Source organism: Carassius auratus, chromosome 21 (assembly GCF_003368295.1).
Source record: "Carassius auratus strain Wakin chromosome 21, ASM336829v1, whole genome shotgun sequence".
NCBI classification, from domain to species: domain Eukaryota; kingdom Metazoa; phylum Chordata; class Actinopteri; order Cypriniformes; family Cyprinidae; genus Carassius; species Carassius auratus.
In genome coordinates this window covers 22,895,171-22,910,536 of record NC_039263.1, presented here as the reverse complement: position 1 = coordinate 22,910,536, position 15,366 = coordinate 22,895,171, and the positions used below count along the sequence as shown (strand labels likewise).

Below are 15,366 nucleotides of genomic sequence, written 5' to 3'. Positions count from 1 at the left end.
AAAACAGCAATTCAGAAATTCATGACCTTATTTATATTCACAAAGTGAAATTTGGCAAAAATATTTTGTGATTTTAGTTGAAGATTTACATAATGTATTTGCAAAATATTATTCACAAATGATCAATTCACATTGACAAAAAGAAGTTTATATATTTGCAAACAGTAATTCATAACCTAATTATATTCCAAAATGAAATTTGGAAATGGAGAAAAATGTTTTGTGAAATGTAAATTTGGTAGCACATTTGCATACTTGGCTTAATATATTTCCAAAATATGATTCACAAATACTTAATTCACATTCACATAAATAAGATGATAAATTTGCTGACAGAAATTCGACTAATTACTTGTAAGTTATGTGAATTAAGTTTTTTTAATTGTTTGCATTTTTATATGTTCAGTTTGAAACTACTGTCGCTTCTTAGTAAAAGCAGGTTTTGTCAAATTTAGACAAAATACTCCAAACTGTTGAATTGTAAACCACAGATAGTCAGTGTTGTACAAATTGAACTTAATGAACCACAAACAAGAACAAGAAACAAAGTTAAGCAATTTTATTACAAAATTTTAAACATATAATGATACAAAAAAAAAGAAAATACAATTTTGTATTGTTTTCCCAATAGCAATACTCAGGAAGGACATGAACTTATAAATATGTAAATTTACATTTCTCCTGACTCAAACTTGGAGAGACCATACAGCTGCACTTACACCACAGATTAAATGAAAGAAATGCATTGAAAAATACTGCGAAATATCTAAGCACCAGCTCATGTGCCAAAACACATAAGTTTTTGTGTTTTGCCATTTTTTTCCCCTACATGCTTTTTGAGTGAATTCAACATGTTTACAGGGGTCAGGCCTTTGATCAGTGTTGTTCATGTAGACTTTATCACTTGTTTCAGAGGATCCAGCCCATCTTTGATCGTCTAGTTCTCCTGGCAGGCACCTAATAAAGATGTTGTTATTTTATCAACTGAAACAGATTTTACGGATAAGCTTCATACACACAGATATATGCTTACAGGCTCCGATACGCTCTTCCAGGAATCCGACCTGCTCACTGAGCGAGTCGATGCGGTCTAGTTGCTGCAGAGAATGTGACAGGAAGTTGGTCCTCTCAGGCAGGAAGCTGTTAGTGTCTCCCACACCATCCAAGGGGAAGAGCGTAGTGAAGGGAGCCAGAACCATCTCAAGTTTCTACAGAAAGAAAGGTTTTTCTTTACATTTTGGGACACTCAAATCATAACTTTACAAATGAGGTTTCATTCAGTAGTACTTAATAATTAACAAACGAACAATGCACAATATTTCTAACATTTACTAATACAATTTTTTAAAAGTTGTTAATTAGTTAATGCACTGAGTGAACTAACATGAACACTTGTCTTTAATAACTAACATTAACAAAGATTAATAAATGCTGTAAAACAGATTAAGCTGCAGTTATGTTACTATTTTTGCAGCATGTGATACGTTTTTGCCAATTCCCTGTATGCATGGATGGATGACCAACTACATTCCCCAAAATGTGCAAATGCACCGCAGACTATTACATTAACCATTAAATAAACCATTTATCTATTAAAGAAACTATTAAAGAAATTTGTACTTAAAATACGTAGTATAAATATTTTCTAAAATTAAAAAAATTTAACAAAAATTTACATTTAAACTTTTTTTAACTTTTTAACTTGATCTACAAAAATAACTCAAACTAAGATTTATAAATAAAATCTAAATATATGTAGACATGAAAAAAATTAATAAAAATGTCAAAATTACCAAAAATGTAGCGAAAATTTAAATGGAAATTTAAAAAAAAGTGAATTATTAATAAAAACTCTAATAGTTTAATGGTTAAGGGTCACCTGTATCTGTCTGTGTTTAATGCTTCATAATCTGGGATGTGTGAGTTTGACTACTGCTTTTAATTAAACTATTAGCGAGGCTTTGAACCAATAAGCAGTTTTGGCAGACGCGCTAGTTTCCCATCGTTTGAAGTGGGATGTGTCCCGAGGGTGTGTGTGTGTGTGTGTGTGTGTGTGACCTGCTCGAGGAGCTCCACTCTGTTTTTAAGGATCTGAACTTCTTCGGTAACGTTTTCCACCAATCCCAATCCTCCACCTTTAAGAACAAAGAAAAAACCCACAGAAATTAGAGACGGACCACACACACACACACACAAACTGACATTCGGCCTTAATTAAAACCTGTAATGCAGCGCACAACTCTATATTTGATGTTTTAAGATCCAGGCTTTGAACATAAATAATGCTTATATATTCAGCAAACAACATCCAAACACGCAAACTGACGGGGCGCTCTTGTAAGACTTCCAGAAAGCACTGTTGTTTTATGTTATATTTCTGCATGTTCTCTGCTTTCATGTATTCGTGATTAATATCCATAGCGATCCCAGAGCAGACCAAAGAGCACAGATGAATAAAAAGACAGACAGAAATAGAAATAGAAAGAGAGAGGAGTGGAGGGGGTGATAAAAGGGGGAAAGTTTGAGGTTTGGCAAGAATATGATGCAAATACTTTGATATGCACTCGGGTCCAAAAGTCTGAGACCACTAGTGGAAAATGTTTCTTCTTTGATTAATTTGTTTATTTATTTATTTTTCATTTTATTTAATACAAATTAACCGCAAAAATATTACACTTAAAAATTGCTATGAATGTATTTCTTTATATTTTGTTTATATATATATATATATATATATATATATATATATATATATATATATATATATATATATATATATATATATATATATATATATATTACATTATTTAATGTTATTTAATTATTTTAGATATTTATTTTTTTACATACATAATGCTTGTGTTGATTGTTTTAATGTAATATAAAAGATTAATTAATTTTGTTTAATTATTTGTTATCAGATTTATTTATTTTTTTCATTATTAAACAATTTATTAAATATTTATTAATTCAATATTATTGCTTTTATGATAGCAGCACTCTTCTTCTGTGTGAATTGTCTAAAAGAACATCTTTTGCTTCAGTGGAAGCTGGAACATCTGACCACCTTTGCAAAGTTTCATGTCACCAATTTGCTAATTGTAAACAAGAAAGAGAACAAAATATGAAACATTTCCTCATGTTACTTCATGTTTCTTTGCTTAAAATGATTCAAAAACCTACAACTTTATTCATTTTACAGGTTAAAATGAGAAAATCCCAGTGTTTTCAGACTTTTGCAAACCACTGTACAAGAAATCAGGTCAGATTTCATCACAAGCTCTAGTAAAAGAATACCGATGCCTGTGATTGGTTGTTTTGTGAATGGAAGTGATTGACACCCAATCATATCAGAGCTCAACCCAGTAAGCCCCGCCCCTTGGCAGTAATTCGGAATGTTTTGGGTTGTGAGCTCTAACGGTCTAAAAACTAGTCAATGGGTCGCACACACACTGAAACTCAGTCAATCTGTCCCAGATGTGTGGTGTTATGAAGACACGTGGGAGCGAGCGAGAGCCGCTGTGTGTTTGTGTGTGTGTGTGTGTGTGTGAGGAAAAGCAGTGACCCCCAGCAGTCTGAGTTTGATATATCTGGAATGTGAGCTACAGATCGGGCCAAAACGAAAGCGGGAACAACAGCTACATATGCTGTCCGGCCGTGGCCATCATCATCATCACACGGCTAAACATTCAGCTTCCTGTTCTTCTATCTGATGACACTAATGTAGTTATAAACTAAAGCTTTCTGGGGATTTGGGCCCCATAAACTCCATTCGTTTATGTGCTCAGAATGACATTATAATTAGAGATAAGAGCACAGAGCAATGCCTTTAGACTTAAACAATTCACTTAAAAATAAGGAATGACATTTTTAGCCAAAGTTAAAAATACAGTCTCATTCCACTTGTGTAAATATGTGCAAAATCAGCAAGTTTAGTCCAACAACAATAAAAAAAACAGACAATGCAAGAAAGACATGTTTAAATGACTTAAACATATCTTTAGTTAACAAATGCACACATTCTATATGCATTTAGACATTTTGTCTTTAACATGTATTAATAAATACCTCAATAATAACAAAAATACCATAGTTTAATTTTGGTACTACAGAAAAACTGTAGTAATCTGGCGTTAATCAACACTGCCATAATGAATTAATAAAAATTTTTAATAACATATTTTTTCAAATGTTAAAAAATATTTATAAAAAATTAGTAATGTTTTTTTTATTTTTATTTAATTCTATTTATCTTTTTTACTATCTATCAAATAAGATATTTGGTGTAAACTGAATATGATGAGCTAACACCTTGAGGTTTGTTGAAAGCATTCTGTTATTAAAGGGGTGGTGAAATGCTATTTCATGCATACTGAGTTTTTTACACTGTTAAAGAGTTGGATTCCCATGCTAAACATGGACAAAGTTTCAAAAATTAAGTTGTGGGTTTGAAGGAGTATTTCTGTTCCAAAAATACTCCTTCCGGTTTGTCACAAGTTTCGGAAAGTTTTTTTCGAGTATGGCTCTGTGTGACGTTAGATGGAGCGGAATTTCCTTATATGGGTCCTAAGGCACTTCTGCCGGAAGAGCGCACGCTCCCGTATAGCAGAGCAATGAGAGCACAACAGACTTCACTGATCAGAGCGAGAGCGTCGCGAAATGTCACAATATAAGTGTGTTTTTGGTTGCCAGGGCAAGACAACCCTGCACAGATTACCTAAAGAGAAACAGCATTAAGGGACCAGTGGATGGAGTTTATTTTTACAGAGCATCAACGGAGTTGTGCAAGTGTTTTTGTTTGTTCCCTGCATTTCGAAGATGCTTGTTTTACAAACAAGGTCCAGTTTGACGCCGGATTTGCACATCGTTTATTTCTTAAGGATAATGCAGTCCCAACGACAAAGGGTCACGATGGTGTGTTGGAACCGCAGGCGGTGAGTAAAACTGCTTCAAATATCTCTGTGTTGTTAACTTAGCTATTGGCACGTAAGCACATCAAGTAAACAACATGCGATGTTGTCATCAAACTGCACTTTCCACATCACAGCTTAAAAAAAAAAAAAAAAAAGACGACAAAGTGGAACTTAGTCATTTTCCAAAACCGCTAAGCAAATATATACAGTTTCAGTACATACCACATAGAGACGCTGTTGTTGCTGCTGCTCTTGTTAAATTTCAGCCTAGGGATCTGATTCTGGATCATAAATATACGCTGAATCTGACTGTTAGCCATGGTTTGTTTTGGATGATGTTTTATTCCTCACAGTAATGTCACAGCTTCCAGACGCTCTCAACGCAAAAGCCTACTCGCGCTCGTGATTTTTTAGCTCCACCCACACGTCACGCCTCCAGCCGGTCGTGTTTTTCCAGGAAAAATCGGTACAGACTATCTTTCTCTTATGAATATAATAAAACTAAAGACTTTTTGGAGTTATGAAGGATGCAGTACTACTCTATAGGTACTCAAGATTAACAGGATATTGAGTGAAAACGAGCATTCCACCCCCCCTTTAACTATGACTGTCATTAAAAAGCTTAAATATTTCTTAATGAAATATTTTAAATGAACATTTTATCATTTATTTATATATAATTAATGTAAACTATGGTTACCACAGAAAATCTTTGTAACTAGTCTGGCTGGACAGTAAATTAATTTTATTATTTTTTATATTATTTTATTAGATATTTTAAAATGTAATGAGAAACCTAAGAGGCTGGGTTACAAAATAATTTAAAATAAAAAATATTTTTTACACTAAGCTTCTTATTAATAATAAGTAACTGTACCAAATAAAGCATTTGGTGAAAACTGTGATTACCGTGGTAAAGAAGGAGGACAGGTTTAGAGTAATCGGATCTCCCCACAGACAGATGCTGATTGACTCCGGGTCAAACTCAAACACACTAGTGCTCAGGGTCACTCAGAGGCTTTCTTTGAAATGTTTTTCTTCTGATGAATATATAAAGCGTTTCCCTACAGAAAAACGCTGAGACGTGGAAATGTGCTGCTCTCATGTGCGAACTCCAGGAATGTGTGTTTGAGCTCCAGCCAGCGGTCAGGACGAGTGGCCATTATTTTAGCCTGTCACTAGGAAACATGACTGTCTAGGGCCAGAGGAGATTCTGATCCTGCTCTTACTTTTAAAATCGCAGACAGATCTAAAATAGTGTATGGAGAGATAAATGAAGAAACAGCGAGACGCTACCAACACAAGCTAGATGAGACGGACGAATAGAGAGGATGACGGACGGACGGACGAATTATGAGAACTGCTGAGCGTTCAGCAGTTCTCCTAAAGACACTCCTCAGCTGAGAGAAACATCTCTAGACTGACAGTAAGAAGCACATCAGTTGTGTTTCGTTCTGCACAGGCTTGTTCTCCTTCAAAATAAGTTTAATATAAAACTATGTGTTAATTGAAGTAAAGCTGAAATAAAATAATGTATAAATATCTTAGGAAAGTTAAAGCACAAAACTGATCTAAAGTAAATGAAACTTAAATAGTAATATAAAAAAATAAAATAAAAAGAGAGACAAACTAAACTTCAAATGAAAATTGAAAATATTAAAATGAAGCAATTTAAAATATTAATAATGACTATTTATAATTTACATTTATTATTAATATTATATAATGATGATTTAATTATCTTAAATATTTAATTGTTAAAAATAATAATTAAATAATATTAATAATAATATAATCTTCAAGTTTAGCAGTCATAGAATAAGTTAAATGACAATTAAAAATGAAATTAAAAATAATAAATCTAAATAGTACATACACACACACACATACATATACATATATATATATGAACATAAAATAAACAAAATAATAATTAAATTAAGCAAAGGTTCAGTTGTTGTAGACTAACTAAAACTAAAACAGAAGAGAAAAAATAACTAAATAGTGGTTTACAATAACAATAATAATAATAATAATAATAAATACAAAAGCACATAAAATAAATTAACTTTAAAATAAAAACGTTAAAAAAAAGTTTTTTTTAATAACTTTTAATAATATTAAAATAATATTTTACATTATCTGCACTGGCTACCTATTAAGTTTCATATCAGTTACAAAATATTACTACCGTATTTTTCAGACTATAAGTCGCATCAGTCCAAAAATACGTCATGATGAGGAAAAAAACATACATAAGTCGCACTGGACTATAAGTCGCATTCATTTAGAACCAAGAACCAAGAGAAAACATTACCGCCCACAGCCGCGAGAGGGCGCTCTTTGCTAATGTTTTCTGTTAGTTCATTTCTCTTGGTTCATGTCAAATTAATTTTGATAAATAAGTCGCAGGACCAGCCAAACTATGAAAAAAAGTGTGACTTATAGTCCGGAAAATACAGTACTTACTTTTAAGCCCTTAATGGTTTAGCTCCTGTGTGTGTACCTAACTAGCCTTATACCACGTTACAATCCATCACGCTCCCTAAGGTCACAAAACACTGGACTTTTGGTAGTTCCTAGGATAGCAAGTTTTTAACATTTGGCTCCCAAACTCTGATAATGTTCAGGGTTCAGACACTGTTTAAATCTAGATTAAAAACACATCTCTTTTGCCAAGAATTCATATTAATGCAGCTCATAACCCTGTACTTCAGTTACATCTGATCAGATACACATTAACATTCTTTTTCTTTGGGTTGAACACATCATTTTTTGTTTAGTTGGAACAGCAGCTGCACTGTTTTTTCTCTGTTACCATCACTGTTTCTGCCACGGGATTGACAAGAACTGTTTGAAGAAATATAATACAACTCTACAATCTGTGAAATGATAATATGCTCAATGAGAGACACTGTATGTGTAAGGAAACAGCGAGCGGCTGGGTGTTCAGGGGCTTTGTGATTGTGGTTTTGAGGTGGTTTTTCAGACGGATGTGGTCCAGGTTTGTGATTGGTCTGTATGTTGTCGCTGAGGACACCAGTCACAGTGCACTATTACTCACGGTACGAGTTGAGAGTGGCATAGCGCGTACCAAAAGTAATAATGAACCGTGAGGCTGGTCAGGGATCCACCTGCAGGGGGCGCTAAAGAGGACACCGCGGTCTAAAAGCCCACAATCGCAGAATACTGTTCATCTGAAGATGTATGCACGTTTCGAATAATCCATTTGAAAAGGAGCGTGTAAAAAGCGCTGGGATTTCCAGTGGATTTGAGAAGTATGCATCTGTGCATGCTTTTTGGGTTAATATAGCCCACAATGCCTTGTGCAATGGAAAAGCGGGAATCTGAGACTGTCCTCTTCCCACACTTTCAGTTGCAGAAAAGTGGTCAGGAATGTTGGACCGAAGCCGATTATAAATGTATGAACTTTTGATGAATTGTAGGCTAATGCATTCAGATCTATGCAAACAGGGATCTGTGGTATTACAATGTGCATATAATGTGTCCCAATGCTTGCATACTTAAAAGTATGTGATTTATGTCCTGATATCATCACAAACAAAGCATATAGTTGTAGTGTGTATTAGAAATAAGCAAACTAGGGTGCAACATATACACTTGATCCATAGACTTATGCTTTTTAATACTTTAAATTATTTTTATACTTAAAAATAATTAAAATATATTTAAAAATATATATTTATGAGTATATATTTAAATATAAAGTTAAATATAAATTAAAATAATAATAAATAATTTAAAAATAAATCAAAACTAAAATGTTAAGTTGGACAAACTAATGCTTTAATACTTCCAATTTAAATAACTTAAATATTAAATATATTTAAATGAAACATTTATGAATATATATTTAAATATAGAGTTAAATATAAATTTAAATAATAATAAAAAATAAAATGTTAATTTGGACAAACTTGTTCTATAGACTTATGCTTTAATTATTTAAATATTTTTTTTAAATGTATTTAAATAAAATGTATATTTAAATATACAGTTAAATATAAAATAAAAAACTATAAATCTAATTAAAATATATATTTATCAACATTTTTGTAAAGAAAGTCATGTCTGGAAATTCTGTCTGGAGTTGAATCGTTCTTGTATCTATTACTCTGAGTTTGAGTGGATGATGGGTCTCTGCTCTATCAGTATGTCTGCGGCTGATGATAATGTATACATGTCTTACCAGCATGGCTTCTGGATGAGCGCTCGTCTGCTTTTGGAGGCCCTGTGGGCGGCGGGGAGGGAGCAGGAATTCTTGAACACGTTATTTCATCTTCAGCCAGACTGAATCCGTCCTGACACACACACCGATAACTCCCCACCGTATTCACACACTTCTGTGAGCACCGATGACCTTCCTTACACTCATCCACATCTGACAGAGAACAACGGCTTTTGAAATATGTTTTTGAAATATGTGATCATAAAATCTTTAGTATGTTTTCCCCCAAAGCCTACTCATAGTGGTCGGTCGATATATCGCCATCGCCGATATATCGGCCGATATTTTGCATTTTTCTGCAAAAATAGTCTCAAATTGTGTTTGTATTTATTTGTAAATGTATATTTGTTGGTTTTATCCATGGACGTCAATTCTATGTGTATGCAACTCAGTTTATAAAGCGTGTGCCATAAGCATAACTGTAAATGAAGTACCTGTTTGACAGTATCTTCCCGTCCATCCTTTTAGACATGCACAGTGATTAGGCCTTACACAAGAGCCTCCGTTTGCACAAGACTGCGCACACACCGCTAGAGAGAGAGAGAGAGAGTAAACACACACACACACACACACACACACACATGCAATTACAATTCCAAGAGAAAACACATTCAGGGCTCATGTTATAAAGTATGATTTTCGTTTACCTTGGTTACAGTTGTGTGAATGCATGCGTCGCCATCCCGGACAGCATTCTGGGTAAAAGAGTTCATTAGGAGCTGCTCTGCTCACCTGCCTGTAAGAAACCCTGTAGATTGTCCTGTAAAACACACACAGTCCAGTGAAACGCTGATACACTGTGAAGTATCATATGTATTTTGATGTGTTTTGTGTGTTCTTACTTGTATGTGCTACACATGCGGTGGTTTTGGCACATGGTGATGTAGGGTTTGTGTACGGGCTGAAGAAACGACTCTGTGCTGCGAGACACACGACGACTCCAAGCATCTCCAACACACACTCTCCTCCTGAAACACACAAACACTGCTTACAATACCCTACTGTTGGTAAGATTTTGATGTTTTTGAAAGAAGCCATGTAAGTTTACCAAGGCTGCATTTACTTGATCAAATATACAGTAAAACCTGTACAATTATGAAATATTATAACTGTTTTCAAATATAATTAATTCCTGTGATTTTCAGCATCATTACTCCAATCTTCAGTGTCATGATCCTTCAGAAATCATTCTAATATGCTGATTTGCTGCTTGAGAAACATTTCTATTAATGTTGAAAAGAGATGTGCTGCTTAATATTTTTCAGGAATCCATGACATACTTTTTTCAGGCTTTTTTAAGAATAGAAAGCATTTATATGAAAGAGAAACATTTTATAACATAATAAATACATTTACTGTCACTTTTTAATACATCCTTACTGAAAAGTAAAAAAACTAAAAACCTGACCCCAAACAGTAGTATGTACATACTGTACAGTTGAAGTCAAAAGTTTACATTCACTATGCAGAATCTTCAAAACGATAATTATTATTATTATGTTACTGGCCTGAATGAGATATTTCACATAAAAGACGTTTACATATAGTCCACAAGAGAAAATAATAATTTAAGTAAAAAAAAAAAAAATTACCCCGTTCAAAAGTGATTCTTAACACTGTTTTGTTATCTGCATGATCCACAGCTGTGATTTTTGTTTTGTGATAATTGTTCATGTGTCCCCTTGTTTGTCCTGAACATCTAAAATGCCTGCTGTTCTTTAGAAAAATCCTTCAGCTCCCACAAATTCTCTGGTTTTCTAGCATTTTTGTGTGTTTAACCCTTTCCAGCTATGACTGTATGATTTCCATATTTTAGATAGATCCATATTTTCTCACTGAGGACAGCTGAGGGACTCATATGCAACCATTGCAGAAGATTCAAATGCTCTCTGACGCTCCAGAAGGAAAAACCAAGCATTAAGAGCCTGGGGATGAAAACTTTTGAACAGACTGAAGATGTGTACATGTTGTTTTTGCATCAAAAGCTTTGCAGTCCATCAGCTGTAACTGGGCATGACAATCTGATGTAATTAGCTGCTATTATATGCGTTGACCCTTAACCTTATATTGACCCCTGACTCTTAAGAGCATGAGAATTGACAATTCCTAACACTACAGACGCTACAGTGTGTGCATTTACCCGTGGTGACCGTGAATCTGAGGCGTGCAGGTCACATGCAGGAGAAACAGAGAGGAGGAGAGCAACACCACTGTGTACATCTCTCTCTCTCTCTATCTGTCGTTCGCTCAGGTGAGTGTGTCCACCTCAGGTACAACCAACTCTATCAGCAACCTGAGACAGACAGATAGACAGATAGATAGATAGACATTTATAACACTTATTATTATAATATATATAATATAATACATAACATTTAAAATAATATATAATACTAACAATATAAACAAATACATGTTATTACTATAAATGAGCACAGTCTTATTCTGAGATCTGAGCATTTAGCTAGTATTTAGGAAATGTTATTTATGCAGTAACAGCTGGATCCCATCATACATACGACACACAACTGTTCTTCAGACAGACATTGAGAATTAAAACATGCATTTATAACCATTCCGCAAAAGCGCCCAGTTATGACCCGTTTCACGTTTAAACGAGAGAGAGTTAATGCACTTTTAAAGGCAGAGAATCAGACACACTTAATCATCATTAGAAGTGCATTTGTTACAATTCACAGCGGATTGAGTTGAACACATGCTTCTGAGAAATCTGTGTAGATGTAAATACACACATGCATGTTTACATTTACAACGGTACGGATGTTTTCAAAATAAAATCAGTCCGATCATAACTCATGTCATTTTTATTTAAGTCTAATAAAGACAGATATTTCTGTGTTTCCGTGAATATTTCAGGTTATAGGTCTTATTAAAAATTATTTTCATAAAAACGTTTTAAAAGCAAGGCTTTGATTACTGAAACAGCGTTGTCCTGCCACACACATGCATGCACTCTATTTCTTCACAAAGCCAGCTATATTAAAAGCCATTTCTCTTTGTGAGTTGATCTGAACGTGAGCATGTACACACACGTGTGTTCTCTCATCTCAAACAGCTTACAGTAATCATCAGGTTATTGCTGCTTTAACGAGTTCAGGTTTAGAGCGCAGTGTAAAACAGATCTCTGTGTTCCCCGGAGAGCTTTTGACAACAACCCTAAAGCTGCAGCTATTATACCACACCTGTGTGTGTGTGTGTGTGAGAGAGAGAGTAAGAAGCACTTTAAATGAGCTCTCGTCTCATATTTTCTGGAGATTAACGACCCATCTTACTCCTGTTCTTTGTTTAATGATTTTGTCCTGCATGTGGGATGGTAAATCTGCACTTCGTTTTTTTGGGATATACCTCAGGGACAAAAAGAGTCAGCGAGCAAAACTTAGTGAGGTTATTTTTAGATTTTAGAAAACTTTCCAAATGTGACTAATAAGACCGTTATAGGTTTGTGGACAGCTCTGTAAGACATCACTGCTCTCGATGAAGGTTGTTTTAAACGTGGCAGTAAAATTCAAAGATACTACATTTTGACTGCTGAGACTCGGTCAAAAGATTCATTCAATACCAAAACATACACTTGTTGAAAAAGAAGTGCACTTAATAGTATTGAATGTGTACTTGTAGTGTACTTTGAATCTTAGATTTAAAACTACACTTGAAGAAAATATAATATATATCGAAATGAATCGTTACATTAGTGTACTTATAGTACACCAAGTGCTTTACTTTAAAGTTCATTTTTTTTTAAAAAACCAAGGAAGAGTGGAAACAAGAGGAAACAAGAATAATTAGTTATGAATACATGTGTTTTTCATTCAGTAAGAAAATGAATGGATTAAAAATTTTATTAAAAATGATCCCGATACAAATATAGGCCTATTTGTATGTTTATGCTTATTTTAAGCAATGTGTTGTTAGCTTAGCAACATGCTAACATCCCAGAAATCCAGCTGAAATGAGGCGGGTTCTGATGATGTGTGTGTGTGTGATTAGAGGTGCGTTACAGTGTTTCTGTGTGTTTAATATCATATTTGCTAAGATAACAACACTTTCTGCAGCACTGGTGAGGCTTGACATCTCAGCCTAAGGATTGTGGGTCAGATAATGTTTCACTTGTCTGTTTTGAGCTGGCCGGGCCTCCGCAGAGCGTCTGACACCACTATAAGGCAGTAAAGTGGTTTAGGACTTCTGGATGACTTTCATACAGATCTCCTGCCAAAGGTTTCTACAGGTCCGTAGCTACAGGCTGTTTCAGTTACTGATGCTGTATATGGCTGCGTCTCCCACAATTCATCTGATCACCGTCATATGTAAAGACTTAGCACGTGTCGTATGTAAATGCTGCCAGACCTCTGACTCACGCTCTCTGAAAAGCAGTTTGTGTAACACATTGTGCATCTCGTAACTGTGTTGGGATGCAGCCGACAACACCAATAGATTTACACTAAACGAGTCTTTCAAGCAAGATGAGGGAGGATAATTAGCTATTAAAGGAAAAGTTCACCCAAAAATAAAAATTTGCTGTAAATGAACTTATCCTCAGGGTATCTAAGATGCAGATGAGTTTGTTTCTTCATAGGATTAAGAGAAATTCAGCATTACATCACTTGCTCACCAGTGGATCCTCTGCAGTGAATGGGTGCCGTCAGAATGAGAGTCCAAATACATGATAAAAACATCACAATAATTCACAAGTAATGCACAGCACTCCATTGCATCAGCTAATGTCTTGTGAAGGGAAAAGATGCGTTTTTGTATGACACAAATCTATCATTAAAGCATTTTAACCCTTGCTTCTGGAAAAAATTCAAGTCCATAATCATTAATAATGCTTCCAGCACTGAAAAAGTCCATTCTCTGTTGTCCTCCTCTCACATCAAAATCCACTGACATATTTGTGTATTTGGATAGAGGACTTAAATTAAAAAAAGTCTTAATAATGAATTTGTTTCTTACAAACATGCAGCTTTTTTCTTCACAAGATGTTAACTGATGGACTAGAGTGGTGTGGATTATTGTGATGTTTTTATCAGCTGTTTGGACTCTCATTCTGATGGCACCCATTCACACACCCATTTTGTCTTGTTTCCAGTACAACTATCTAAACATTCTAAAATCAAGATTCATTTACATGAGAAGCAAAGTGACATTCGTCTTGATTTCTGAAAAAAAAAATGTTTTTTTTAAAAGATTGAGTTAGTTTATGCTTAAAAACAAGAACAAACGGTGTAAGTTGAAGATATTTTTCTTCTTTTAAACAAATTCACTTAAGTTTTGATATTTAATTTTCTTTCTCATGTGAATGAATATTGTTTTAGGAATTTTCAGGTATTTGTAAACGTAAACAAGACAAAACGTAAACTTTTTTTATTTTTTGGAAGGTGTACATTTATACAAATGCCTCAAAATGAATGAAAAACTCTATATGTCAACACACACCAGCATTTAGATCCACATCACTGCATATAATCACAAATAATGACACTAATTAGAAGCGGAAACAGTTATGGACTAATGGAGGGCCAGCGGTTAGTGTGTGTGCTTGTATTTGGAATGAAGCACTAGCATACTGCTTAGTGTGCAGTAAATACTGCATACTATTTCTTTAAAAACAGCATGAGAAACAAAAATGTATATATCATGCAATATGCATTTATAATAGTTTTAAAAAGCTGGAAACAGAAGATCAAGTTAAGCACATTGCATTGTGGGATACAGCAACCTGTAGTGCGCATTTTGGTTATGCATATATTTTACTCAAACTATGCATAGTATGCATGCTACATAATTCAAATAATAACAGAGGTATGCAATTCTGAACAGGGATTGTTGTGAGTATAGTATGCAGCTTGACCGCTTTATCAGTAAACGACCAGCAGGCGGCGCTGTTTCTCTACAGCATTATATGCGACCATTCACAGATTGCAGTGTTGATCCAGTTCAGTCTAATCTAATAACAATTATAGTAACACAAACACACATAATGACCTGTATTAAGATGATGCATGCCCAAATAAATAATACTGAAATGCATGATGCATGAATTTACATAAACAATTTAAAATAAAATGTGTACAATGACTCACTGAATCTCTCGTATCCACGAGATTAACCGCTCGTGCGTGAATGTTAGAAGGAAAAGAAAGAGACTGGTCCCCCGGCGCGTCCCAAAAACAAAGTTTCCCACCA

The 15,366-nt window shown here is 34.4% G+C and overlaps 1 protein-coding gene across 1 annotated transcript in view; it reads right to left on the bottom strand.

The window, feature by feature from the left end:
* Window positions 1-823: 823 nt before the first annotated feature.
* Window positions 824-15,366, bottom strand: part of LOC113038987 (epidermal growth factor-like protein 7) — a 15,598-nt gene continuing 1,055 nt past the window's right edge. Inside the window, exons 2-9 of the mRNA XM_026196826.1 lie at window positions 11,303-11,455; window positions 10,005-10,130; window positions 9,810-9,922; window positions 9,597-9,692; window positions 9,124-9,315; window positions 2,059-2,135; window positions 1,034-1,208; window positions 824-957 (exon numbers count right to left, since the gene is read on the bottom strand). Of these exons, the coding sequence (XP_026052611.1) occupies window positions 938-957; window positions 1,034-1,208; window positions 2,059-2,135; window positions 9,124-9,315; window positions 9,597-9,692; window positions 9,810-9,922; window positions 10,005-10,130; window positions 11,303-11,382 (879 nt within the window). The 5' untranslated portion in view covers window positions 11,383-11,455 and the 3' untranslated portion in view covers window positions 824-937. The remainder of the gene's footprint in view (window positions 958-1,033; window positions 1,209-2,058; window positions 2,136-9,123; window positions 9,316-9,596; window positions 9,693-9,809; window positions 9,923-10,004; window positions 10,131-11,302; window positions 11,456-15,366) is intronic.